At 47.1% G+C, this 25,605-nt stretch overlaps 1 protein-coding gene across 1 annotated transcript in view; it reads left to right on the forward strand.

Moving 5' to 3' along the window:
* The window catches only part of zgc:86598 (STKc_CK2_alpha domain-containing protein), a 70,156-nt gene extending 44,973 nt beyond the window's left edge, over positions 1–25,183 (forward strand). The window contains exons 11-12 of the mRNA XM_038798704.1: positions 5,481–5,570; positions 24,412–25,183. Of these exons, the coding sequence (XP_038654632.1) occupies positions 5,481–5,570; positions 24,412–24,527 (206 nt within the window). The 3' untranslated portion in view covers positions 24,528–25,183. The remainder of the gene's footprint in view (positions 1–5,480; positions 5,571–24,411) is intronic.
* The last annotated feature ends 422 nt before the right edge of the window (positions 25,184–25,605 follow it).

The following is a 25,605-nucleotide window of genomic DNA, read 5'->3' on the forward strand; positions in this document are numbered from 1 at the left end:
CCTTCTTATACAGATCGTACTGGCACTGATCTCATCCTCTCAGTCATGTGCTCACAGAACAGCACTAATCAAATAAATGTCTTTTCTGGTCACGAATGTTCAAAGAGTCACTCAGGGGTTTTTCTTTTCAGGGGCATGACACACAGGGGCCTGAGTTTAATCACTGTCCAAGACATAACAAAAGCCATTGTCCAATCAGCTCCTGTGCTCACTCCCTGACTGCACCTCTTGTCCTTCACTGCACACCTCCCACTGTTTATGCTGATATAGGCTTTGCTGGTGCCTTTATGAATACCTATCAGGCCATAGTGTGTCTTTTAACTTTGTCATATTTCCCAGTAGACTTTGGGCTCCGGACCCCCTCCACTGGGGCATCCTCCCTCTTCATCAGCTCCCCATATATATCGGACACCTTGCCCAATCTCCTCCTCAGACAGCAGCTTGTCCTGTAGCGCTGGAGGTGGCAGCTATGGGAAAGAACGCAACTCAAGAAGTCGCTCACCTGCAGGTACCAGAATCCATTCCCCTTCGGCAGCAAGAACACCTCCTCAAGCTCCTCCAATACCGCAAACAAACTCCCCACAAGTAGGTCCCGAAAATACTCTATCCTAAAGTGGCTAGCCCCCGAAACCTCGCATCCAGCCCCGTCGGAAACTATCTTTATTCTTGATTACGGTAGAATGAGGGGCTGTAGATTGATTTGTTCTTAATCTAGGACAAAAGTTCGGCGCAACATCGTGGGCCGAAGGGCCTGTTCTGTGCTGTATTTTTCTATGTTTAACGCAGCATTAAATAGATTAACCTCACGGAAATCAGCTTACAATTAACACTTAAACAATTCTTAACAATAAATTAAACACTCTAACTTCTAACTGACACCTTCTCTATCTCCAATTGAGCAAAGCCCATCTGAGGCCAAAGGCCACTTCTAAATAAAATGAGTAAACACAGGGATGCTTGTTATCCTCTGGAGATTTCTTGGAAAGACTGCTTGAAGAGAGAGAGAAGACCTTTCAGACACCACCTGCAAGTCTTGGCTGACTTTTTGGAGACAGAAACTCAACAGCCTGCTGCAGACCTGTCTCCTCCCATTAATTATCCCACTCTGGTCCCCTGACCTGCTTGTTTAAGTCTAAACACAATGGGCTGGATTCTCTGCTGTCGGGATTTGCCGTTTCACCGACAGCTCGGGGATATCCCGACGGTATGGGGCTGCCCACAATGGGAAACTCCATTGGCCAGCTGGCGAGACAGAGAATCCCACCCCAGATCTCAAATTATTTACCATTCAGGGAATCATCTTTCCATAAAGAAATGTCCATTAAGTAAACACATACATGGTTGGAATGAATTATGATCTAACTTTTACGACATCTTAATTGCACTGTTTGCAGCCACGGAGTCGAGATACCCTAACCTAAATGATTTAATAATATTATTGCAACAGATATAAAATACTATATACACATGCACTAATTTATTACATTCATCACACAAACCTTTTGAACCATCAATACCCACATAATTTTTGGCCACTTCAATTGTTTAGCTACTTTCTCTAATGAGATTAAAATAGCTTTCACATCTTTCTCATCAAACCATGGCAGTGCTTGAATATATTTAAACATATCCCCAGTCGGCTTTGGAATGTGAAGAGTTACTCCTTCCTCTGAACATCCTTAATTACTGTCTTTAACGCCAACATTTTAAGGAGATAATGCTTTTCCAACCCTCGCTCCTTCAGTTTCATTTTGTGAAGTTTAAAATCTCGCCTTTCACTATTTTCTCATGCCTTTGCCTCTGTTTTCCTTTCCCTGCCCTCTTTCTTGCCTTTTCTTCTGTCATTACCGGGCTCTCTTTTTCCTTTTCCTGCATTTCTAATTGTTAAGTTTGCAATTGAATATGAGCTAATTCCAATAATTCAGCCTGTTTCTCTGGCAAATTTAAATGCGGAGCTTTCGTTTTAATTATCTCCACTTTCCTCATCCCTGCAGGTAAAGTCAACTGAGCATTTCTGTTAAATCCAAAAGCTTTGTTTTAACCACCACCCTTTGTAAACCACCCAGAGTGACCTCTTCAACACCCAGGAACCTCTTAGCCACTGAAAAAGCCATTTCGCAAATCACTCTCTATTTAAACTGACAGAATTCAACAAATGAAAGAAAGCATCAGTCCCTCACACATTCTGTCTTTAGATTCAATAATCCCAAGCCAAAATCAGAATTATACTTTTAATAATAATAATCTTTATTGTCACAAGTAGGCTTACATTGCAATGAAGTTACTGTGAAAACCCCCCAGTCACCACATTCTGACGCCTGTTCAGTTACACAGAGGGAGAATTCAGAATGTCCAAATTACCTAACAGCACGTCTTTCGGGATTTGTGGGAGGAAACCGGAGCACCCGGAGGAAACCCACGCAGACACGGGGAGAACATGCAGACTCCGCACAGATAGTGACCAAGCCGGGAATCGAACCTGGAACCCTGGTGCTGTGATGCCACAGTGCCAACCACTGTGCTACCGTGCTGCCAACGGTCCTGAGAAAGAGCCCCCACTTTTTGTTAGGATCCCGGATGTGAACCCCAAACAATTTTTAAAATTTTAAAACTGAGAGGAAAGGATACTTCATCCCAGGAGTGGATAACACTGACTAATAGGCATCTTTTTTGTCAAAACAAGCTTTAATTAAAACACAGAATTAACCACATTAACATCAAATAAAAAACTTTTTAAAAAAATAATTTTTATTGAAAAACTTTGAATTTATACAACAACATCAAACCATACTAAAATACCAACAATAACAATAATGACAACAATCATGAACCTTCGCCCCTCCTAAATGAACAACCCAACATATTAACAACAACTTAAATTAACACAATGTTAAGTTACATAACCGTTGTGGGAAAAAAAAATAGAAACTATAATAAGGAACTAAATAAAAAACTTTACAATTAAACAGTTCTTAAATAAAATTAAAAACTTTAATTTACTATCTACACTTGCCACTAATTCCAATTAAGAAAGCCAACGCAGTTCCACTGCCACTTATAAATAAAGTTAACAAAATAGGCTACTTGCTTATCTGTGCTGACCTTTGAAGAGAGAGAGAGAGAGACCCTATTCAGAAACAACCTGAAAATCCTTCTGTCAAGTCAGACCCTTCTGCCAACCTAGCAGAATTTGGCAAAACTGCAAACTACAGACAGCCCTGGCTTCTCCCATTAATTACATCATCTATATCCCACTAAGATATCCCATCAGCTGCTTAGCTAGGACTAAATACAATCCCTCATAAATTATCTACTCACCGGAGAATCTCCAGCAATCAAAACAATATCCCATTAGCCATCTCTCTGGCAACAAGTAAATGGTTAAAATCAATCATGACCTCATTTTTTACGACTCCTTAATTACAGCTTTAGTAGACATGCTGCCTGTATGTATTTTAAACCAGGGTTGTAAATAACATTACTGCCACAAATATGAAATATAATATATAACAATTTCTACATTCATCATACTATTCTTTCCTCACTATCCTTTAACCGGTGTCACAGTAGGGAGATTGGCGGCTCGCAGTTCCGACTGTGATATTGGGAGGGTTGGAGAGATGGGACAGGTTGGGGAATGGTCCAATGTGGCTGGTTGAGTTGGATTGAAGCTGAAATCCATTTTCCGGTTGTCTTTATTTTCCCAAGTGTGTGACCAGCTCTGGAAGCACTATTGGCTTTGGACAAATGTTCTTGGACTGGTCAAAAGTGGGCAGACAACAAAGCTATTCCAAATAGATAGGAAATGTATTAAGCAGCGATTATATCTAACAGGTAGAAGTTGATGGACTCTGTGGTTTTTACTTCCCAGTGTAGCTTGGGCAAGTTCAACATGTACTGACTTCTCTTTCCTTGTATTCTGCTTCTTCAGTAAGATCGTGAAACTGTGCCTCGGATCTCAAGGAACCCTCAATAAAAACTAAATGCTGGAAAAACTCAGCAGGTCTGGCAGCTTCTGTGGAGAGAGAAACAGAGTGAACAGTTCGAGTCTGTATGAATTATCACTGTAGCTGCCATCTCTAGGATTTCTCCTGCCATGTTTGGTAAAGGTCCAGCAGTCAATTCAAAAGTTAACCAATAGACCATTTGCTGTTATACCCGAGTCGGAACAATAGCCTGACCTTTAATTAACAATGTTAGCATGCAGACATCTTAAGGCTAACATCGTTCTTTGCACTTAACGGTCTTCCGTAATGCAGTCTTCTCTTTGGCAGTTCCTTGGTATTGAGGATGATTTACTTCCACTCCGGTTCGATGGGTTCTGAGGCAGCTGATGGATCCAATGTGCGATATACAGGCTGTCACAAGTGTGGCTGGTGCTGTTTGAAGGGTTGGGTAGGTGGGTTGTTTGGAGGTTTGTGCCTCGACTTTGCCTCTGCACCTTCCTGAATGAGCCCTCTCGCTTTGGGCCTGTACAAGCCAGGTCTGTCTCCCATGAGTCAGTGGGGGTGTTTGATCTCTTCAGGGATGCTGCAAGGACATCCCTGAAGTGTTTCCGCTGTGTTCCCGGGTGTTTCCTACCTCGATGGAGTGAAGCGGTTGCTTCGGGAGTCTGATGTCAGGCATGCTCTGTATCCTTCCCAGAGGAGCTGGTTTTGGGTGATTCGTGCCTCGAGGCTGGGCATGTCAGTCTGATACAGAGATACCTAGAAGATAGGAGCAGGAGGAGGCCATTTGGCCCTTCGAGCCTGCTCCGCCATTCATCACCACCATGGCTGATCATCCAACTCAATAGCCTAATCCTGCTTTCTCCGCTGGGAGAGGGCGCTGCTGTTGGAGTGACGTTCCTGCTGCTGGATCTGGAGGTTCAGCTGCCCTAACTTGTCCAGTGCTTTGTGGTGTCTGCTGCAGGGCGTCCAAGTCTCAAAACAATCTGAAGAATGCAGGTGGCCTCACTATTTCACTCATTTCTCTGTCTCCACTGTTGATTCTACAGATAGACCCGATCATTTAAAATTGTTCTAATTTCTTATCCTTTGTCTCTATAGAAACCTGGTTCCATAAAGCCTGTTCTCCCTAATCATCCCACCACATCCTCATTTGTACCTAACCTAGTCGAGCAGTAATTTCCCATTCGAGCACAACCCAGCAGTAACTCTGTTTACCAAAAGTCAACACAAAACATGCTTTAAAGGTCATATAGTGTAAAATTCCTAATCCAAAAAGATATAAAACAGTCCACCTTTGTTGTAGCAAGGTGTAGCTGAAATCCCAAAAGCTGTTGAGGCTGGAGGTCAATTGAAAATGTCAAAAGTGAGATTGATTTTGCTTCACCAAGGGGATACTGAGGGTTAAGACGAAGATTGGCAATTATCTAACTGAACGGCGGGTCAGGCTTGAAGCTGCTGAATAGCCTTCTGTTCCTGTGTAGACAGAAAGTGATTGTGTTTATATTAAACTTTGAACGCTCTCCTCCACAGATCCAGTGGTGAAAGATCAGGTGCGAATGGGTTCCACGGCGAGTATGTCCTCCAGTAGCACCCCAGTCAGCTCTGCCAGTATGATGTCAGGTAAGCAGGTTAACCCAAGAGGGAGACTTGGAAATATTTATAGTGCAGAAGGAGGCCAGTCAGCCCGTTCTATTTGTGCTAGCCAAGGAGGAGCTATCCAGTCTAATCCCAGCTTCCAGTTCTCGGTCTACAGTGGTTATTGCAACCTGAGTGCATATTGAAGTGTTGTTTTAAAAAACTGTGATGAGGCTTTCTGACACTATTGCCCTTTAAGGCAATGAATTCCAAATCCTCACCACCCTCCCGAGTGAAACGATTGCTCCTCAACTCCCCTCTAATCCTTCCACCAGTGACTTTAAGCCTCTACTCCCTGGTTATTGACCTCTTGTACTGATGGAATGGGTTCTTCTATCCACTATCTATATCCTTCCCAACTTTATACTTCTATTAAATCTCTTCCCGGCCACCTCAATTCCAAAGCAAACAACCCCAACCTATCCAATTTTTTAAATGTTAATTTAATTTACGAATTAATTAACGCAATGTCAATTAGAGGGGTACAGTGCTCTGACTGTGACATTTGGCAGGCCCCAGATGGCTTCATCTGCAGAAAGTGCACCCAACTAGAGCTCCTCACAGACCGCATTGTTCGGTTGGAGCAGCAGTTGGATGCACTTAGGAGCATGCAGGTGGCGGAAAGCGTCATAGATAGCAGTTATATAAATGTGGTCACACCCAAGGTGCAGGCAGAGAGATGGGTGACCACCAGAAGGGGCAGGCAGTCAGTGCAGGAATCCCCTATGGTTGTCCCCCTCTCGAACAGGTATACCCCTTTGGATACTGTCGGGGGGGATAGCCTATCAGGGGAAAACAGCAGCAGCCAGAGCAGTGGCACCACGGCTGGCTCTGATGTTCAGCAGGAGGGTCAAAGCGCAGAAGAGAAATAGTCATAGGGGACTCTAGTCAGGGGCACAGATAGGTGCTTCTGTCGACGTGAAAGAGACTCCAGGATGGTATGTTGCCTCCCTGGTGCCAGGGTCCGGGATGTCTCAGAACGGGTAGCGGGCATCCTGAAGGGGGAGGGCAAACAGGCAGAGGTCATTGTACATATTGGTACTAAGGACATAGGCAGGAAGGGGCACGAGGTCCTGCAGCAGGAGTTCAGGGAGCTAGGCAGAAAGTTAAAAGGCAGGACCTCTAGGGCTGTAATCTCGGGATTAGTCCCTGTGCCACGTGCCAGTGAGGCTAGAAATAGGAAGATAGAGCAGCTGAACATGTGGCTAAACAGCTGGTGTAGGAGGGAGGGTTTCCGTTATTTGGACCACTGGGAGCTCTTCTTGGGCAGGTGTGACCTGTATAAGAAGGACGGGTTGCATCTAAACTGGAGAGCCATAAAAATCCTGGCCGCGAGGTTTGCTACTGTCACACAGGAGGGTTTAAACTAGTATGGCAGGAGGGTGGGTAACGGAGCAATAGGTCAGAAGGTGAAAGCATTGAGGGAGAACTAAGGAATAGGGCCAGTGTGGCTCTGAGGAAGAGCAGACAGGGAGATGTTGCTGAAAACAGCAGATCTAGTGGCCTAAATTGTATATGTTTTAATGCAAGAAGTATTATGGGTAAGGCAGATGAATTTAGAGGTTAGATTAGTACTTGGAACTATGATGTTGTTGCCATTACAGAGACCTGGTTGAGGGAAGGACAGGATTGGCAGCTAAACGTTCCAGGATTTAGATGTTTCAGGCGGGATAGAGGGGGATGTAAAAGGGGTGGCGGAGTTGCGCTACTGGTTAGGGAGAATATCAGAGCTGTACTACGGGAGGACACCTCAGAGGCAGAGAGGCTATATGGGTAGAGATCAGGAATAAGAAGGGTGCAGTCACAATGTTGGGGGTTTATTACAGACCTCCCAACAGCCAGCGGGAGATAGAGGAGCAGATAGGTAGACGGATTTTGGAAATGAGTAAAAACAACAGGTTTGTTGTGATGGGAGATTTCAACTTCCCCAATATTGACTGGGACTCACTTAGTGCTAGGGGCTTGGACGGGGCAGAGTTTGTAAGGAGCATCCAGGAGGGCTTCTTAAAACAATATGTAGATAGTCAAACTAGGGAAGGGGCTGTACTGAACCTGGTATTGGGGAATGAGCCCGGCGAGGTGGTAGAGGTTTCAGTAGGGGAGCATTTTGGGAACAGTGACCACAATTTAGTAAGTTTTAAAGTGCTGGTGGACAAGGATAAGAGTGATCCGAGGGTGAATGTGCTAAATTGGGGGAAGGCTAATTATAACAATATTAGGCAGGAACTGAAGAACCTAGATTGGGGGCAGATGTTTGAGGGTAAATCAACATCTGACATGTGGGAGGCTTTCAAATGTCATTTGAAAGGAATTCAGGACCGGCATGCTCCTGTGCGGAAGAAGGATGAATACGTCAAATTTCGGGAACCTTGGATAACGAGATATATTGTAGGCCTCGTCAAAAAGAAAAAGGAGGCATTTGTCAGGGCTAAAAGGCTGGGAACAGACGACTCCTATGTGGAATATAAGGAAAGTAGGAAGGAACTTAAGCAAGGAGTCAGGAGGGGTAATAGGGGTCACGAAAAGTAATTGGCAAATAGGTTTAAGGAAAGTCCCAAGGCTTTTTACACGTACATAAAAAGCAAGAGGGTAGCCAGGGGTGGCCCACTGAAGGACAGGGGAGGGAATCTATGTGTGGAGCCAGAGGAAATGGGCGAGGACTAAATGAATACTTTGCATCAGTATTCACCAAAGAGAAGGAATTGGTGGATGTTGAGTCTGGAGAAGGGTGTGAAGATAGGCTGGGTCACATTGAGATCCAAAAGGTCGAGGTGTTGGGAGTCTTGAAAAATATTGAGGTAGATAAGTCCCCAGGGCCTGGTGGGATCTACCCCAGAATACTGAAGGAGGCTAGAGAGGAAATTGCTGAGGCCTTGACAGTAATCTTTGGATCCTCACTGTCTGGAGAATAGCCAATGTTGTTCCTTTGTTTAAGAAGGGTTGCAAGGATAATCCAGGGAACTACAGGCTGGTGAGCCTTCCGTCAGTGGTAGGGAAATTACTGGAGAGAATTCTTCGAGACAGGATCTACTCCCATTTGGAAGCAAATGGACGTATTAGCGAGAGGCAGCATGGTTTTGTGAAGGGGAGGTCGTGTCTCACTAATTTGATAGAGTTTTTCGAAGAGGTCACAAAGATGATTGATGTAGGTCGGGCAGTGGATGTTGTCTATATGGACTTCAGTAAGGCCTTTGACAAGGTCCCTCATGGCAGACTGGTACAAAAGGTGAAGTCACACGGGATCAAGGGTGAGTTGGCAAAATGGATACAGAACTGGCTCGGTCATAGAAGACAGAGAGTAGCAATAGAAGGATGCTTTTCTGATTGGAGGGCTGTGGCTAGTGGTGTTCCGCAGGGATCAGTGCTGGGACCGTTGCTGTTCGTAGTATATATAAATGATTTGGAGGAAAATGTAACTGGTCTGATTAGTATGCAGACGACACAAAGGTTGGTGGAATTGCAGATAGCGATGAGGACTGTCAGAGGATACAGCAGGATTTAGATCGTTTGGAGACTTGGGCGGAGAGATGGCAGATGGAGTTTAATCCGGATAAATGTGAGGTAATGCATTTTGGAAGGTCTAATGCAGGTAGGGAATATACAGTGAATGGTCGAACCCTCAAGAATATTGACAATCAGAGAGATCTAGGTGTACAGGTCCACAGGTCACTGAAAGGGGCAACGCAGGTGGAGAAGTTAGTCAAGAAGGCATACGGCATGCTTGCCTTCATTGGGCGGGGCATTGAGTACAAGAATTGGCAAGTCATGTTGCAGCTGTATAGAACCTTAGTTAGACCACACTTGGAGTATAGTGTTCAATTCTGGTCGCCACACTACCAGAAGGATGTGGCGGCTTTAGAGAGGGTGCAGAAGAGATTTACCAGGATGTTGCCTGGTTTGGAGGGCATTAGCTATGAGGAGCGGTTTCCTCCCACAAATCCCGAAAGACGTGCTTGTTTGGTGAATTGGACATTCTGAATTCTCCCACAGCGTACTCGAACAGGCGCCGGAGTGTGGCGACTAGGGGATTCTCACAGTAACTTCATTTAATGGAAGCCTACTTGTGACACTAATAAAGATTATTATTATACTCTATCATTTCGATAATATGCTTTTTTATTCTTCCTGGCAAAATGGACAATTTCACATTTTCGCTCATTATATTCCATTTGCCTGAACTTTAGCCCACTCAGTTAATCAATTTATATCTTTTTGGAGCCTCCTGATGTCCTCTTCAGAACTTACTTTTCTTCCTCTCTGGTTTTATCTTCATTTCATCAGCAAATTTGGAAACCATCCCTTCAATCCCTTCCTTTGAGTCATTTATATAAATTAAAAAGTTGAGGCCCCAGCACTGATCCCTGTGGCACACGACTAGTTACATCTTGCCAACCTGAAAAAGACCGATTTATATCTATTTTCTACTTCCTGCTAGCCAGCCAATCTTCTATCCATGGCAATAGGTTACCCCCATACATGAGCTTTTATTTTCCACAATAACCTTTCATGTGGCACTTTAATCAAATGTCTTCTGAAAATCCAAGTACAGTACATCCCCTGGTTCCCCCTCATCCATGTTACTTCCTCCCTCCCTTCCATTCCTTAGTTTATAGTTGCCTCTGGACTGTCACTTGTATCCTGTATAGTGAAGGCTGATGCAAAATACCTGTTCAATTCATCTGCCATATCCTTGTTTGCCATTATCAATTCTTCAGACTCACTCTCTGTAGCACCAACTTTGTTAACTCTTTTCTTCTTTAAGTACTTATAAAAACTCTTACTATCTTTTTATGTTTCTGACTATCTGTCAGACTCAAATTTTTTCCCTCCGTATTAATCGTCGTGTCATCCTTTGCAGTTCCGTCTATTCCGTCCAATCTTCTGACCTTCCAACTGTCTTTTTCCACAATTATTTGCTTTTTCTTTATGTTTGATACTATCCAGCAACACGGTTCAATTCCCATTCCAGCCTCCTCGAACAGGCGCCGGAATTTTTAACTCGTTGCAATGTATTTATTCTGTTTATTCTGAAGTAGCCCCTTAAACGTTTGCCATTGCATCTCTATTGACCGATCTCTTAATCTAATTTGCTAGTTCACTTTGGCTAACTCTGCTTTCATGCCCTCATAATTGCCCTTATTTAAGTTTAAAAACATAGTCTCAGAACCATTCTCCTCTCCCTCAAACTGAATGTCAAATTCAATCATGTTATGGTCGCTGCTACCTGGGGGTGCCTTCACTATGCAACCATTAATTACTCCCACTTCATTGCACAATGTCAGGCCTAGTATGGACTGCTCTCTGGTTGGCTCCAGAACATGTTGTTCCGCGAAACTGTCCTGAAAACATTCTATGAACTAGGCTAACTTTGCCATCTGACTTTTCCAGCCTGTATGTAAATTAAAATATCCCCCCCGATTATCGCTGTACCTTTCTGACAAGCTCCACTTATTACTTCCTTTACGCTCTGACCTACTATGTGGCACTGTTAGGGGGTCTGTACACAGCTCCCACAAGTGACTTCTGGCCTTTACTATTATCTCTACCCTAACCGTTTCCACATCCTGGTTTCCTGTGCTTAGCTCACTGCTCTCTAATATGCTACAACTACCAGAGCCACCCCTCCACATTTTCCTTGATTCCTGCCCTTTCTAAATATCCTGTACCCGTCAATATTTAGGTCCCAATCCATGTCCTCCTGCAGCCGTGTCTCCGTAATCTAATCACGGATTATAAGACCATTATCTAACCATACTTATTTTATTCCGTGTGCGCTCCTGGTTGATGTGTTTTGTTTCAAGTGCTTTGTGAATTCAGATACAGAGCTTTTACTTTTATCATTTTATTCTTTATACAACCTCTAGTCTCATCTATTGATTTACTGTTAGATTTCTCTACTTGTACTCTCTGTCCTCCCTGTCACGGTCTGTTTTTCATTGCCCATCGTAATATGTTTCTCTTTTACCTTGATTCCACTCTTTGATCTGCCACATTGCCCCCACTATTCAGTTTAAAGCTCTCTCTACTTCCTTAGTTATTTGGTTCACAAGAACACTGGCCCCAGCACAGCTTGGGTTCGACCGTCCCAGTGGTAAAGATCCCACTTTCCTGAGTAACTGGTATCCGTGCCCACAAACCAAAACCCGCTTCTCCCGCACCAGTCTTTGAGGCACTTATTCATCTCTCTAATATAATTGGTCCTGTTCCAATTTGCACATGGTTCAGGTCAGGGTAGCACGGTAGCATTGTGGCTAGCACAATCGCTTCACAGCTCCAGGGTCCCAGGTTCGATTCCGGCTTGGGTCACTGTCTGTGCGGAGTCTGCACATCCTCCCCGTGTGTGCGTGGGTTTCCTCCGGGTGCTCCGGTTTCCTCCCACAGTCCAAAGATGTGCAAGTTAGGTGGATTGGACATGATAAATTGCCCTTCGTGTCCAAAATTGCCCTTCGTGTTGGGTGGGGTTACTGGGTTATGGGGATAGGGTGGAGGTGTTAACCTTGGGAAGGGTGCTCTTTCCAGGAGCCGGTTCAGACTCGATGGGCCGAATGGCCTCCTGCACTGTAAATTCTATGATCTGAGATTATCACCTCCTTAATTTGATGCCTCAGATCTTATGCTGACCAAGCAGAACCTCCTTTTTTGTTTCGCCTGTGTCATTTGTACCTTCATGGACCGAGACAACGGGATCCTTCCCTTCCCTCTGAATGTTCCTCTCCAGCCCTGAGAAGGTGTCCTGAATCCTGGCACTGAACAGGCAAATAGCTGTCTGAACTTGTGTTCTTTGCTGCAGAGAACAGTGTCACTCTCCCACTACGGCTATATTCTTACCTGCTCCCTCCACTTGAATGTCTTCCTGTATCACAGCGCCATGATCAGTCAGTCCATCCACCCTGCAGCCCCCACTCCCATCCAAACAAGCTGAAAAAGCTTCAGTGCTGTTTGTAAGGCCGAGGCTCCAGTACTCCTGCCTTCTAAATCCCCTCACCTGCCTCACTTGCAGTAACACTCTCCTGTCCCTTTATTAGTTGAATTCCCACTTTGAACCAGATTCCTAAATAAACTCACTCGTTCTCTGTCTCGCTCAGGCCAAAATCTCCCCTCATTGATTGTACACCTCATACGGGTATCGCCTCAATGGCATCACCACCTATTTGCTACTCCACCCTCTATCGCCCCTCCCCCTCTCTCTCTGTTACTGCAATTCCTGATCCCAAGTAGCCATCAACTGATACATGGAATGACATAGAAGGTGGTTATTCGGCTATTCAATTAATCCCACTCTCCAGAAGCCTGCAAATACTTCTCCTTCAAGTATTTCTCCAATTCCCTTTTAAAATGTATTATTTAATTTGCTTCCACTTCCCTTTCAGGCAGTGAGTTCCAGATCACAATAACAAAAATGTTCGTTTTCCCTATTTACTCCCATCAAAACTTCCTCAAAAAGTCTTCCTATGTTCGGGAAACATGACTTGGCTCTTGCAAATCATTGTCTGTATCTGCCCAGTTCAAGTTTACTCAAAGGTCGGTCAATCTGTCACTAATGACAAATTCCGGTGACTGATGCTTCCGCCCCCACACTTTCTTGAATAATCTTCATAGTTTTCTGACGATCTGCTCTGTGTAACAACTTATTGTCTATCATCTTTAAGGGACTAAAACATCCCAGAGAACTTTCTGGAACTCTGGCCTTGGTCTTTCCTCCCTCACCCGGGCAGGCAGGTATTCAAGATACAGGAGCTGTGTCGCAGTCCAACAGCCTTCAAAGGACTGCGGTTAATTATCGTGTAGAACAATATATTTCTTAAAATTATTTCCTCAAATTTACTTCCTTCTCTGCATGACCGTCTCAATAGTTTTACCAGGATCACCACAACCCTCTTATTAGGTTTAATTGTTCCTTGTGAGTTCTGCCTGTGCTACTGGGGAGGGTTGAAGCTAACTCGACAGGGGTATGGGAACTGTGAGAAAATATCAGGAGAGGAATATCAAAATGCACAAAATATTGGGATAGAACTGAAGTAGACAATAGTAAATTGAAAGGTGGGATCAGAGGAAGGGCGAAAGTAATAAAGTCTAAAACAGGTACACTGTATGTATGTGAATGCACGGAGTGTGATAATTAAAACTGGTGAGTTATGCATCCAGGTTGTCACGTGGATGTACAATGTTCTGATTATAACAGATTAAGGATAAGCCCAGCAACTATATTAATAATCTTTATTAGCGTCACAAGTAGGCTTACATTAACACTTCAATGAAGTTACTGTGAAAAGCCCCTAGTCGCCACATTCTGGCGCCTGTTCGGGTACACAGAGGGAGAATTCAGAATGTCCAATTCACCTAACAGCAAGTCTTTCGGGACTACAGACCAGTTAGTTTAACTTTGGTTGGCAAACTTCTCAAAATTATAATTTGGGTCAGAATTTTAAAAAATAAATTTAGATTACCCAATTCATTTTTTCCAATTAAGGGGCAATTTAACGTGGCCAATCCACCTAGCCTGCACAGCTTTGAGTTGTGGGGGTGAAACCCACGCAGACAGGGGGAGAATGTGCAAATTCCACACAGACAGTGACCCAGAGCCAGGATCGAACCTGGGACCTCATTTTGGGTCAGAATGAACACTCACATAGACAAATGCGGGTTAATTAAGGAAAGCCAGCTTGGATTTTTTTTTAAATTTTTAGATTTTTAATTTTATTCCTTTCTCAGAGTTACAAAGCCAAAGCTCAGAGTGGACAGGTAATCCAGCTCCTTGCCTGCTCCAAAAAACAGATTGGATGTGGAGGCTTTAGAGAGGATGCAGAAGAGATTTACCAGGATGTTGCCTGGTATGGAGGGCATTAGCTATGAGGAGCGGTTGAATAAACTTGGTTTGTTCTCACTGGAACAACGGAGGTTGAGGGGTGACCTGATAGAGGTCTACAAAATTATGAGGTGGATAGTCAGAGGCTTTTCCCCAGGGCAGAGGGGTCAATTACTAGGGGGCATAGGTTTAGAGGAGATGTACGAGGCAAGTTTTTTTAGACAGAGGGTAGTGGGTGCCTGAAAGCCGCTGCCGGAGGAGGTGGTGGAAGCAGGGACGATAGTGACATTTAAGGGGCATCTTGACAAATACATGAATAGGATGGGAATAGAGGGATACGGACCCAGGAAGTGTAGAAGATTTTAGTTTAGACGGGCAGCATGGTCGGCACAGGCTTGGAGGGCCGAAGGGCCTGTTCCTGTGCTGTACTTTTCTTTGTTCTTTGAATCCAATTCATGATGCCCACAAGAAAGACATACCAGATCCAGGCATTACACCTAACCTCACGCTCAATCTTAGTCAAAAGGCCGAGAAGCAATATCAGCATGGATTTGTAACGGAAAATCATGATTAACTAATTAGAATTTTTCAAAGAGGTAACAGAGGGTCGTTGAGGGAAATGTAGTTGATGTGATGCACATGGACTTCCAAAAGACTTTGGATACAGTGCTACACAACAGACTTGTGAGAAAAGTTATAGCTCATGGAATAAAGTGATCAGTGGCAACATGGGTACAAAATTGGCTGAGTGACACGAAACAGAGTTAATGGATGTTTTTTGGGCTCGAGGAAAGGTTGTAGAAATGTTCCTTCGGGGTCGGTCCTGGGACCCATGCTATTCCTGATATATATTGATGAGCTAGATCTTGGCATACCGGGAACAGTTTCAAAATTTGAGAATGAAACAAAACTTGGAAACATTGTTAACTGTGAGGAGGACAGTGTAGAACTTCAAAAGGACACAGACAAGCTGGTGGAGTGGGCAGATAGGTGGCAGATGAAGTTCTATGTGGAGGGCTGAGAAGTGATGCATTTTTAGGCAGAACATGGCCCAATGGGACTCTCCGCTGGAGCCACCCCACACCGCCGGGAAACTTATAGGCGGGGATGCACGACTGGCGGGAACGGAGAGTTCCGGCCAATATGAAATGAAGGAGCAGAGGGACCTGGGTGTAAATGTGGATAAATGATTGAAGGTGGCAGGACAGGGTGTGGGAGTAGTTAAAGCAGACAGAATCGTACACTTTATTAATAAAGTCATAGAGTGCATGAGCAAGGAGGTTATATTGAGCTTGATTAAAATAGCAGATAGACCTCAGCTGCAATACTCTGTACTGTTCCGGGCACAGGGGGGTAGGGTAGGGGGGGGGGGGGGGGGGGGGGGGAGTATGGTAGGGTAAGGGGGGTAGGGTAGGGTAGGGAGGTAGGGTAGGGGGGGGGAGAGTAGGGTAGGGGGGTAGGGTAGGGTAGGGTAGGGGGGTAGGGTACGGGGGGAGGGTAGTGTGGAGGGAGGAGGGTAGGGTGGGTGGGGGGGGTAAGGGGAGGTGGGTTTGGGATCCGTTAAGGGGGTTTGTTCTTGCGACAGTATGTTCGCTATTTTCTTCTTTTTTGTATTGTTCTTATTAATTTATTGCTTTGTTTTGGGGGGGATTTTTCTTTCTGTTTATTTCTACACCTTGTTTACTTTATTGTTGGGAGAAAATTTGTTGTTGGAAAATTTGAATAAAAATTTTTTTTTTAAACTGCCCCCCCTCCCCCGCGCCGAGCAACCACTCAGTTCAAGGGGCAGTTTGGGATGGGCAACAAATGTTGGTCCAGGCAGTGATGCCCACATACCAAGAACGGATTTTTAAAAAATGTAATCGAAGTGTTCAAAATCATGAGGGGTTTGGACAGGGTAAATGGGAGAAGTGTTCCCATTGATGGAAAGATCGAGAACAAGTGGCCGCAGATTTAAGGTAAAAGAAGCAAAAGTGATATGAGGGGAAAAAAGACATTTTACACAGCGAGTGGTTAGCATCTGGACTGCACCGAGCTCTTTCCAAAGGCCAGTGCAGACTCGATGGGCTGAACGGACTCCTGCACTGTAAATTATATGAACTATGAGTGTGCGGAGGCAAGTTCAATTGAGGCTTTCAAGAGAGGAATGAGCTGATTATTTAAAAAGAAACAATCTGTCGGGTCACGGGAGAAGGCAGGAGAGTGGCTCCAGGTAAAATGCTCATTCAGAGCTGTTGCAAAGGGTAGCCGCTGCACTGGAATAATTCTGTTATACAATCCCCCTCGCTAGTTATACTAGTGTCATCGCGGCCTCTTTGCTAGTTATGCTAGTGTTACCGTGATCCCTTCGCTAGTTGTACTAGTGTCACTGTGGCCCCCTCGCTAGTTATACTAGTGTCACCGTGGCCACGTTGCTAGTTATGCTAGTGTCAACATGGTCCCCTTGCTAGTTATACTAGTGTCAACGTGGCCCACTCGCTAGTTATACTAGTGTCACCGCAGCCCCCTTGCTAGTTATACTAGTGTCACCGTGACCCGCTCGCTAGTTATACTAGTGTCACCGCAGCCTGCTCGCTAGTTATACTAGTGTCACCGCAGCCCCCTTGCTAGTTATACTAGTGTCACCGTGACCCACTCGCTTGTTACACTAGTGTCACCGCAGCCTGCTCGCTAGTTATACTAGCGTCACCGTGGCCCACTCGCTTGTTATACTAGTGTCACCGTGACCCACTCGCTAGTTATACTAGTGTCACCGTGGCCCGCTCGCTAGTTATACTAGTGTCAACGTGGCCCACTCGCTAGTTATACTAGTGTCACCGTGACCCACTCGCTAGTTATACTAGTGTCACCGCAGCCTGCTCGCTAGTTATACTAGTGTCACCATGGTCCCCTCGCTAGTTATACTAGTGTCACCGCGGCCCCCTCGCTAGTTATACTAGTGTCAATGTGGCCCGCTCGCTTGTTATATTAGTGTCACCGTGGCCCACTCCCTAGTAATACTAGTGTCACCGTGACCCACTCGCTTGTTATACTAGTGTCACCATGACCCACTCGCTAGTTATACTAGTGTCACCGTGACCCACTCACTAGTTATACTAGTGTCACCATGACCCACTCGCTTGTTATACTAGTGTCAGTGTGGCCCGCTCGCTAGTTATACTAGTGTCACCGCAGCATGCTCGCTAGTTATACTAGTGTCACCATGGTTCCCTCGCTAGTTATACTAGTGTCACCGCAGCCTGCTCGCTAGTTATACTAGTGTCAGTGTGGCCCGCTCGCTTGTTATACTAGTGTCACCGCAGCCTGCTTGCTAGTTATACTAGTGTCACCATGGTCCCCTTGCTAGTTATACTAGTGTCACTGCAGCCTGCTCGCTAGTTACACTAGTGTCAGTGTGTCCCGCTCGCTAGTTATACTAGTGTCACCGCAGCCCCCTCGCTTGTTATACTAGTGTCACCATGGCCCACTCGCTAGTTATACTAGTGTCACCGTGACCCACTCGCTAGTTATACTAGTGTCACCGCAGACTGCTCGCTAGTTATATTAGTGTCACCGTGACCCACTCGCTTGTTATACTAGTGTCAGTATGGCCCGCTCGCTTGTTATACTAGTGTCAGTGTGGCCCGCTCGCTAGTTATACTAGTGTCACCATGACCCACTCGCTTGTTATACTAGTGTCAGTGTGGCCCGCTCGCTAGTTATACTAGTGTCACCATGACCCACTCGCTTGTTATACCAGTGTCAGTGTGGACCGCTCGCTAGTTATACTAGTGTCACCGCAGCCTGCTCGCTAGTTATACTAGTGCCACCGCGGCCCCCTCGCTAATTATACTAGTGTCACCGTGGCCCCCTCGCTGGTTATACTAGTGACTGTGATCCCTTCGCTAGTTATACTAGTGTCACCACAGCCTGCTCGCTAGTTATACTAGTGTCACCGCAGCCTGCTCGCTAGTTATACTAGTGTCAATGTGGACCGCTCGCTTGTTATACTAGTGTCACCGTGACCCACTCGCTAGTTATGCTAGTGTCACCGCGACCCCTTCGCTTGTTATACTAGTGTCACCATGACCCACTCGCTTGTTATACTAGTGTCACCGTGACCCACTCGCTAGTTATACTAGTGTCACCGTGAGCCACTCGCTTGTTATATTAGTGTCAGTGTGGACCGCTCGCTAGTTATACTAGTGTCACCGTGACCCACTCACTTGTTATACTCGTGTCACCGTGACCCACTCGCTTGTTATACTAGTGTCAGTGTGGACCTCGCGCTAGTTATACTAGTGTCACCGCAGCCTGCTCGCTAGTTATACTAGTGTCACCGCAGCCTGCTCGCTTGTTAAACTAGTGTCACCGTGGCCCCCTTGCTGGTTATACTAGTGACTGTGATCCCTTCGCTAGTTATACTAGTGTCACCACGGCCACTTTGCTAGTTATGCTAGTGTCACCATGGTCCCCTTGCTAGTTATACTAGTGTCACCGTGACCCACTCGCTTGTTATACTAGTGTCACCGTGACCCACTCGCTTGTTACACGAGTGTCACCGTGACCCACTCGCTAGTTATACTAGTGTCACCGCAGCCTGCTCGCTAGTTATACTAGTGTCACCGTGACCCACTCGCTTGCTATGCTAGTGTCACCGCGGCCCCTTCGCTAATTATACTTGTGTCACCGTGGCCCCCTCGCTATTTATACTAGTGACTGTGATCCATTCGCTAGTTATACTAGTGTCACCGCGGCCACTTTGCTAGTTATGCTAGTGTCACCATGGTCCCCTCGCTAGTTATACTAGTTACACCGTGACCCACTCGCTTGTTATACTAGTGTCACCGTGACCCACTCGCTTGTTACACTAGTGTCGGCGTGACCCACTCTCTAGTTATACAAGTGTCACCGTGACCCGTTCGCTAGTTATACTAGTGTCACCGTGACCCACTTGCTTGTTATACTAGTTTCACCGCAGCCCCCTCGCTTGTTAGACTAGTGTCACCATGGTCCCTCGCTAGTTATACTAGTGTCACCGTGACCCACTCGCTTGTTATACTCGTGTCACAGCGACCCGCTCGCTAGTTATACTAGTGTCACCGTGACCCACTCGCTAGTTATACTAGTGTCACCGTGACCCACTCGCTTGTCATACTAGTGTCACCGTGACCCACTCGCTAGTTATACTAGTGTCACCGTGACCCACTCGCTTGTTAAACTAGTGTCACCATGACCCACTCGCTTGTTATACTAGTGTCACTGCAGCCCCCTTGCTAGTTATACTAGTGTCACCGTGGCCCCCTCGCTAGTTATACTAGCGTCACCGTGACCCACTCGCTAGTTATACTAGTGTCACCGTAACCCACTCGCTAGTTATACTAGTGTCACCATGGTCCCCTCGCTAGTTTTACTAGTGTCACCGCAGCCGCAGTTATACTAGTGTCAGTGTGTCCCACTCGCTAGTTATACTAGTGTCACCGCAGCCCCCTCGCTTGTTATACTAGTGTCACCATGACCCACTCGCTTGTTATACTAGTGTCACCGTGACCCACTCGCTAGTTATACTAGTGTCACCGTGACACACTCGCTACTTATACTAGTGTCACCGCAGCTCCCTCGCTAGTTATACTAGTGTCACCGCAGCCCCCTTGCTAGTTATACTAGTGTCAGTGTGGCCCGCTCGCTAGTTATACTAGTGTCACCATGACCCACTTGCTTGTTATACTATTGTCACCGTGACCCACTCGCTAGTTATACTAGTGTCACTGCGACCCACTCGCTAGTTATACTAGTGTCACCGCAGCCTGCTCGCTAGTTATACTAGTGTCACTGCAACCCCCTCGCTAGTTATACTAGTGTCAGTGTGGCCCGCTCGCTAGTTATACTAGTGTCACCGTGACCCACTCCCTTGTTATACTAGTGTCACCGTGACCCACTCGCTAGTTATACTAGTGTCACCGTGACCCACTCGCTAGGTATACTAGTGTCACTGCGACCCCGTCGCTTGTTATACTAGTGTCAGTGTGGACCGCTCGCTAGTTATACTAGTGTCACCGCAGCCCGCTTGCTAGTTATACTAGTGTTGCCGCAGCCGCTCGCTAGTTATACTAGTGTCACTGCAGCCCCCTCGCTAGTTATACTCGTGTCACCATAGCCCCTTCACAAGTTATACTAGTGTCGCCGTGGCCCCCTTGCTAGTTATACTAGTGTCACTGTGGCCCCCTTGCTAGTTATACTAGCGTCACCGCGGCCCGCTTGCTAGTTATACTAGTGTCACCGCGGCCCCTTCGCTAATTATACTTGTGTCACCGTGGCCCCCTCGCTATTTATACTAGTGACTGTGATCCATTCGCTAGTTATACTAGTGTCACCGCGGCCACTTTGCTAGTTATGCTAGTGTCACCATGGTCCCCTCGCTAGTTATACTAGTTACACCGTGACCCACTCGCTTGTTATACTAGTGTCACCGTGACCCACTCGCTTGTTACACTAGTGTCGGCGTGACCCACTCTCTAGTTATACAAGTGTCACCGTGACCCGTTCGCTAGTTATACTAGTGTCACCGTGACCCACTTGCTTGTTATACTAGTTTCACCGCAGCCCCCTCGCTTGTTAGACTAGTGTCACCATGGTCCCTCGCTAGTTATACTAGTGTCACCGTGACCCACTCGCTTGTTATACTCGTGTCACAGCGACCCGCTCGCTAGTTATAATAGTGTCACCGTGACCCACTCGCTAGTTATACTAGTGTCACCGTGACCCACTCGCTTGTCATACTAGTGTCACCGTGACCCACTCGCTAGTTATACTAGTGTCACCGTGACCCACTCGCTTGTTAAACTAGTGTCACCATGACCCACTCGCTTGTTATACTAGTGTCACTGCAGCCCCCTTGCTAGTTATACTAGTGTCACCGTGGCCCCCTCGCTAGTTATACTAGCGTCACCGTGACCCACTCGCTAGTTATACTAGTGTCACCGTAACCCACTCGCTAGTTATACTAGTGTCACCATGGTCCCCTCGCTAGTTTTACTAGTGTCACCGCAGCCGCAGTTATACTAGTGTCAGTGTGTCCCACTCGCTTGTTATACTAGTGTCACCGCAGCCCCCTCGCTTGTTATACTAGTGTCACCATGACCCACTCGCTTGTTATACTAGTGTCACCGTGACCCACTCGCTAGTTATACTAGTGTCACCGTGACACACTCGCTACTTATACTAGTGTCACCGCAGCTCCCTCGCTAGTTATACTAGTGTCACCGCAGCCCCCTTGCTAGTTATACTAGTGTCAGTGTGGCCCGCTCGCTAGTTATACTAGTGTCAACATGACCCACTTGCTTGTTATACTATTGTCACCGTGACCCACTCGCTAGTTATACTAGTGTCACTGCGACCCACTCGCTAGTTATACTAGTGTCACCGCAGCCTGCTCGCTAGTTATACTAGTGTCACTGCAACCCCCTCGCTAGTTATACTCGTGTCAGTGTGGCCCGCTCGCTAGTTATACTAGTGTCACCGTGACCCACTCGCTTGTTATACTAGTGTCACCGTGACCCACTCGCTAGTTATACTAGTGTCACCGTGACCCACTCGCTAGGTATACTAGTGTCACTGCGACCCCGTCGCTTGTTATACTAGTGTCAGTGTGGACCGCTCGCTAGTTATACTAGTGTCACCGCAGCCCGCTTGCTAGTTATACTAGTGTTGCCGCAGCCGCTCGCTAGTTATACTAGTGTCACTGCAGCCCCCTCGCTAGTTATACTCGTGTCACCATAGCCCCTTCACAAGTTATACTAGTGTCGCCGTGGCCCCCTTGCTAGTTATACTAGTGTCACTGTGGCCCCCTTGCTAGTTATACTAGCGTCACCGCGGCCCGCTTGCTAGTTATACTAGTGTCACCGCGGCCGCTCGCTAGTTATACTAGTGTCACCGTGACCCACTCGCTTGTTATACTCGTGTCACCGCGACCCACTCGCTAGTTATATTAGTGTCACCGTGACCCACTCGCTAGTAATACTAGTGTTACCGCGACCCCGTCGCTTGTTATACTAGTGTCAGTGTGGACCGCTCGCTAGTTATACTAGTGTCACCGTGGCCCGCTCGCTAGTTATACTAGTGTTACCGTGACCCACTCGCTTGTTATAGTCATGTCACCGCGACGCCCTCGCTAGTTATACTAGTGTCACTGCGGTCCCCTCGCTAGTTATACTAGTGTCACTGCAGCCCCCTCGCTAGTTATACTCGTGTCACCATAGCCCCTTCACAAGTTATACTAGCGTCACTGCGGCCCCACTTGCTAGTTATAATAGTGTCTCTGCAGCCCCCTTGCTAGTTATACTAGCGTCACCGCGGCCCGCTTGCTAGTTATACTAGTGTCACCGCGGCTGCTCGCTAGTTATACTAGTGTCACCGTGACCCACTCGCTTGTTATACTCGTGTCACCGCGACCCGCTCGCTAGTTATACTAGTGTCACCGTGACCCACTCGCTAGTTATACTAGTGTCACCGCAGCCCGCTTGCTAGTTATACTAGTGTCACTGCGGCCCCCTCACTAGTTATACTAGTGTCACCATGACCCACTCGCTAGTTATACTAGTGTCATTGCAGCCCCCTTGCTAGTTATACTAGTGTCACCATGACCCTCTCGCTAGTTATACTAGTGTCACTGCAGCCCCCTCATTAGTTATACTAGTGTCACTGCAGCCCCCTTGCTAGTTATACTAGTATCACTGTGACCCTCATTCGTTATAATAGTGTCACTGTGCCCCCTCACTAGTTATATCAGTGTCTCTAAAACTTGCTAGTTATACTAGTGCCACCGTTGTCCCCTCACCTGTTATACTTATGTCACCCCAGCCTCCTTGCTAGTTGTACTAGTGTCACCTTTGTCCCTGCGCTAGTTATATTAGTGACACCTCGGCCCTCTCACTAGTTCTCCTAGTGTTACCTCGGCCCCCTCGTTACTTGTACTAGTGGCACGTGGCCCATTATTAGTTTTACTAGTGTCACCGTGGCTCCCTCGCTAGTTGTACAAGTGTCACCGTGGCTCGCTTGCTAGTTATACGAGTGACACCCTGGCCCACTCGCTTGTTATACTAGTATCACTGCATCCCCCTCACTAATTATACTAGTGTCACCGTGGCCCCCTCACTAGTTTTATTAGTGTCACCCAGGCCCCCTCGCTGGTTGTAATAGTGTCACCGCAGCCCCTCACTAGTTATACTAGTGTCACCACAGTCCCCTCGCTAGTTATACTAGTGTCACCACAGTCCCCTCGCTAGTTGTACTAGTGTCACCACAGTTCCCTCGCTAGTTATACTAGTGTCACCACAGTTCCCTCGCTAGTTATACTAGTGTCACCACAGTCTCCTCGCTAGTTGTACTAGTGTCACCACGGTCCCCTCGCTAATTATACAATTTCACTGCGGCCCCCTCGCTAGTTATACTAATGTCACCGTGGCGCTGTGAGGCGAGGGCGCTGCGAGGCGAGGGGGCTGCGAGGCGGGGGCTGCGAGGCGAGGGGGTTGCGAGGCGAGGGGGCTGCGAGGCGAGGGCGCTGGGAGGCGAGGGGGCGGCGCGGCGAGGGGGCTGCGAGGCGAGGGCGATGCGAGGGGGCTGCGAGGCGAGGGGGCTGCGAGGCGAGGGGGCTGCGAGGCGAGGGGGCTGCGAGGCGAGGGGGCTGCGAGGCGAGGGGGCTGCGAGGCGAGGGGGCTGCGAGGCGAGGGGGCTGCGAGGCGAGGGCGAGGCGAGGGGGCTGCGAGGCGAGGGGGCTGCGAGGCGAGGGGGCTGCGAGGCGAGGGGGCTGCGAGGCGAGGGGGCTGCGAGGTGAGGCATGGCTGCCGCTTTTCAGCTCGTGTGGCTTGGAAGCCCTGTTTCTGTCTTGTCTGTTTAGTGTAAATGTTAATTATGTTGGCAGGGCCGCACAACCAGGTTCTGACAACTCTGAGGTACTCGGTGTCTTCATGTTGGGGTAGCTGTACTGGGACTCCCACCCCTAACCTGGCTGTCTTTTTCTGTTGCCTTCTGTTACCCCTGCAGGTATAATCTCGATGCCCATGTCTCAGCCCTTGGGCCCACTTGCCGGATCGCCAGTCATGTCTTCACCCAACACCTTGGGACCACCTGTCCCCGTCCCCGCCGGAGCACAGCCTTGACGATCGACCCTCGGCTCTTGACGTTGCCTGTCGCACCAAGGGCCCCACCGCGTTGTCGCACCCCCCCCCACCACCACCACAACCTCCTCGTCTGACGAGGCAGGGGGGCAGGTGGCGGTCGAGAGACGGAGCCTCAATCGCTCATGGGTCCTTAACACGTTTATTTTTGTTCACTGCAAAAAAAGGAATGACAGACCACCTGCAAAATTAATGATATTTGGGTTTGCAGCCTGTTATTGACGTTGGTTTCCTGTGTACTTAACTGCTGGACTGCAGAGACCTCGTGTCCTGTCCTGTCTTGGTCAGCAATGTAGCTGCTGTCTTTTTGTGACACTAGGTTTTTAGAATACCCGGCCTCTGTTATTGCAGAGAGCTATGGGAAAAAAACAAAAAAAAAGGATTTATTTTATATGTTCGTTACATCCCAACCCTGAACTATTGGTGCGCTTCCTGAAGCTGAGGCTTGAGCAGGAATAGACATTAATTGAGACCTTGCCCCTCAAACCCCTCTCCCTGAGATGATCAATGAGGGGAATAAACTTGAGATTTATGGTATTTAAACTCCCGTAAGTGTTATAATGAGAAACCTTCCCTCTACCACAACCCCCCACCCCCTCTCCAGGCTAAAGGTAATAATAAAACAAATACTTTTTCTGATACTGTGTTGTTGTTGTGATCTACTCTTATTTCCTTGAGCGCAGGTTTGGAGTGAGGGTAAGCCCATCTACTCTGTTGCCTCCATGCAAGGGGCAACTCACCTTGTCATCAGGCTCTAACCCAGGCTGACTGAGCCCATTTCCTGGTTTGAGAAGTACAACAGCTTATGCAACCCCCTTTAATGTGGGGGGTGGAAAGTCCCGCTGGGCTTCACAAGTGTGCGATGGAAATACGGACATCAAAACGGAAAGGAGGGGTGATCAGAAGCTGTTGTTTATGCCCAGAGAGACCTTCTCAACCTGACTTCATCACAGCTGATGAACGTATGCTTCTGTGCCTTTCTCCTGTATGTGTTTAGCTTCCCCTTCAATTAAGGCTGTGTCCCAGCCCCATTACGCTTGACCTTCTCCACGCTCCTGAT

The sequence above is a fragment of the Scyliorhinus canicula genome, chromosome 5 (assembly GCF_902713615.1).
Source record: "Scyliorhinus canicula chromosome 5, sScyCan1.1, whole genome shotgun sequence".
In the NCBI taxonomy this organism is placed as follows: Eukaryota; Metazoa; Chordata; class Chondrichthyes; order Carcharhiniformes; family Scyliorhinidae; genus Scyliorhinus; species Scyliorhinus canicula.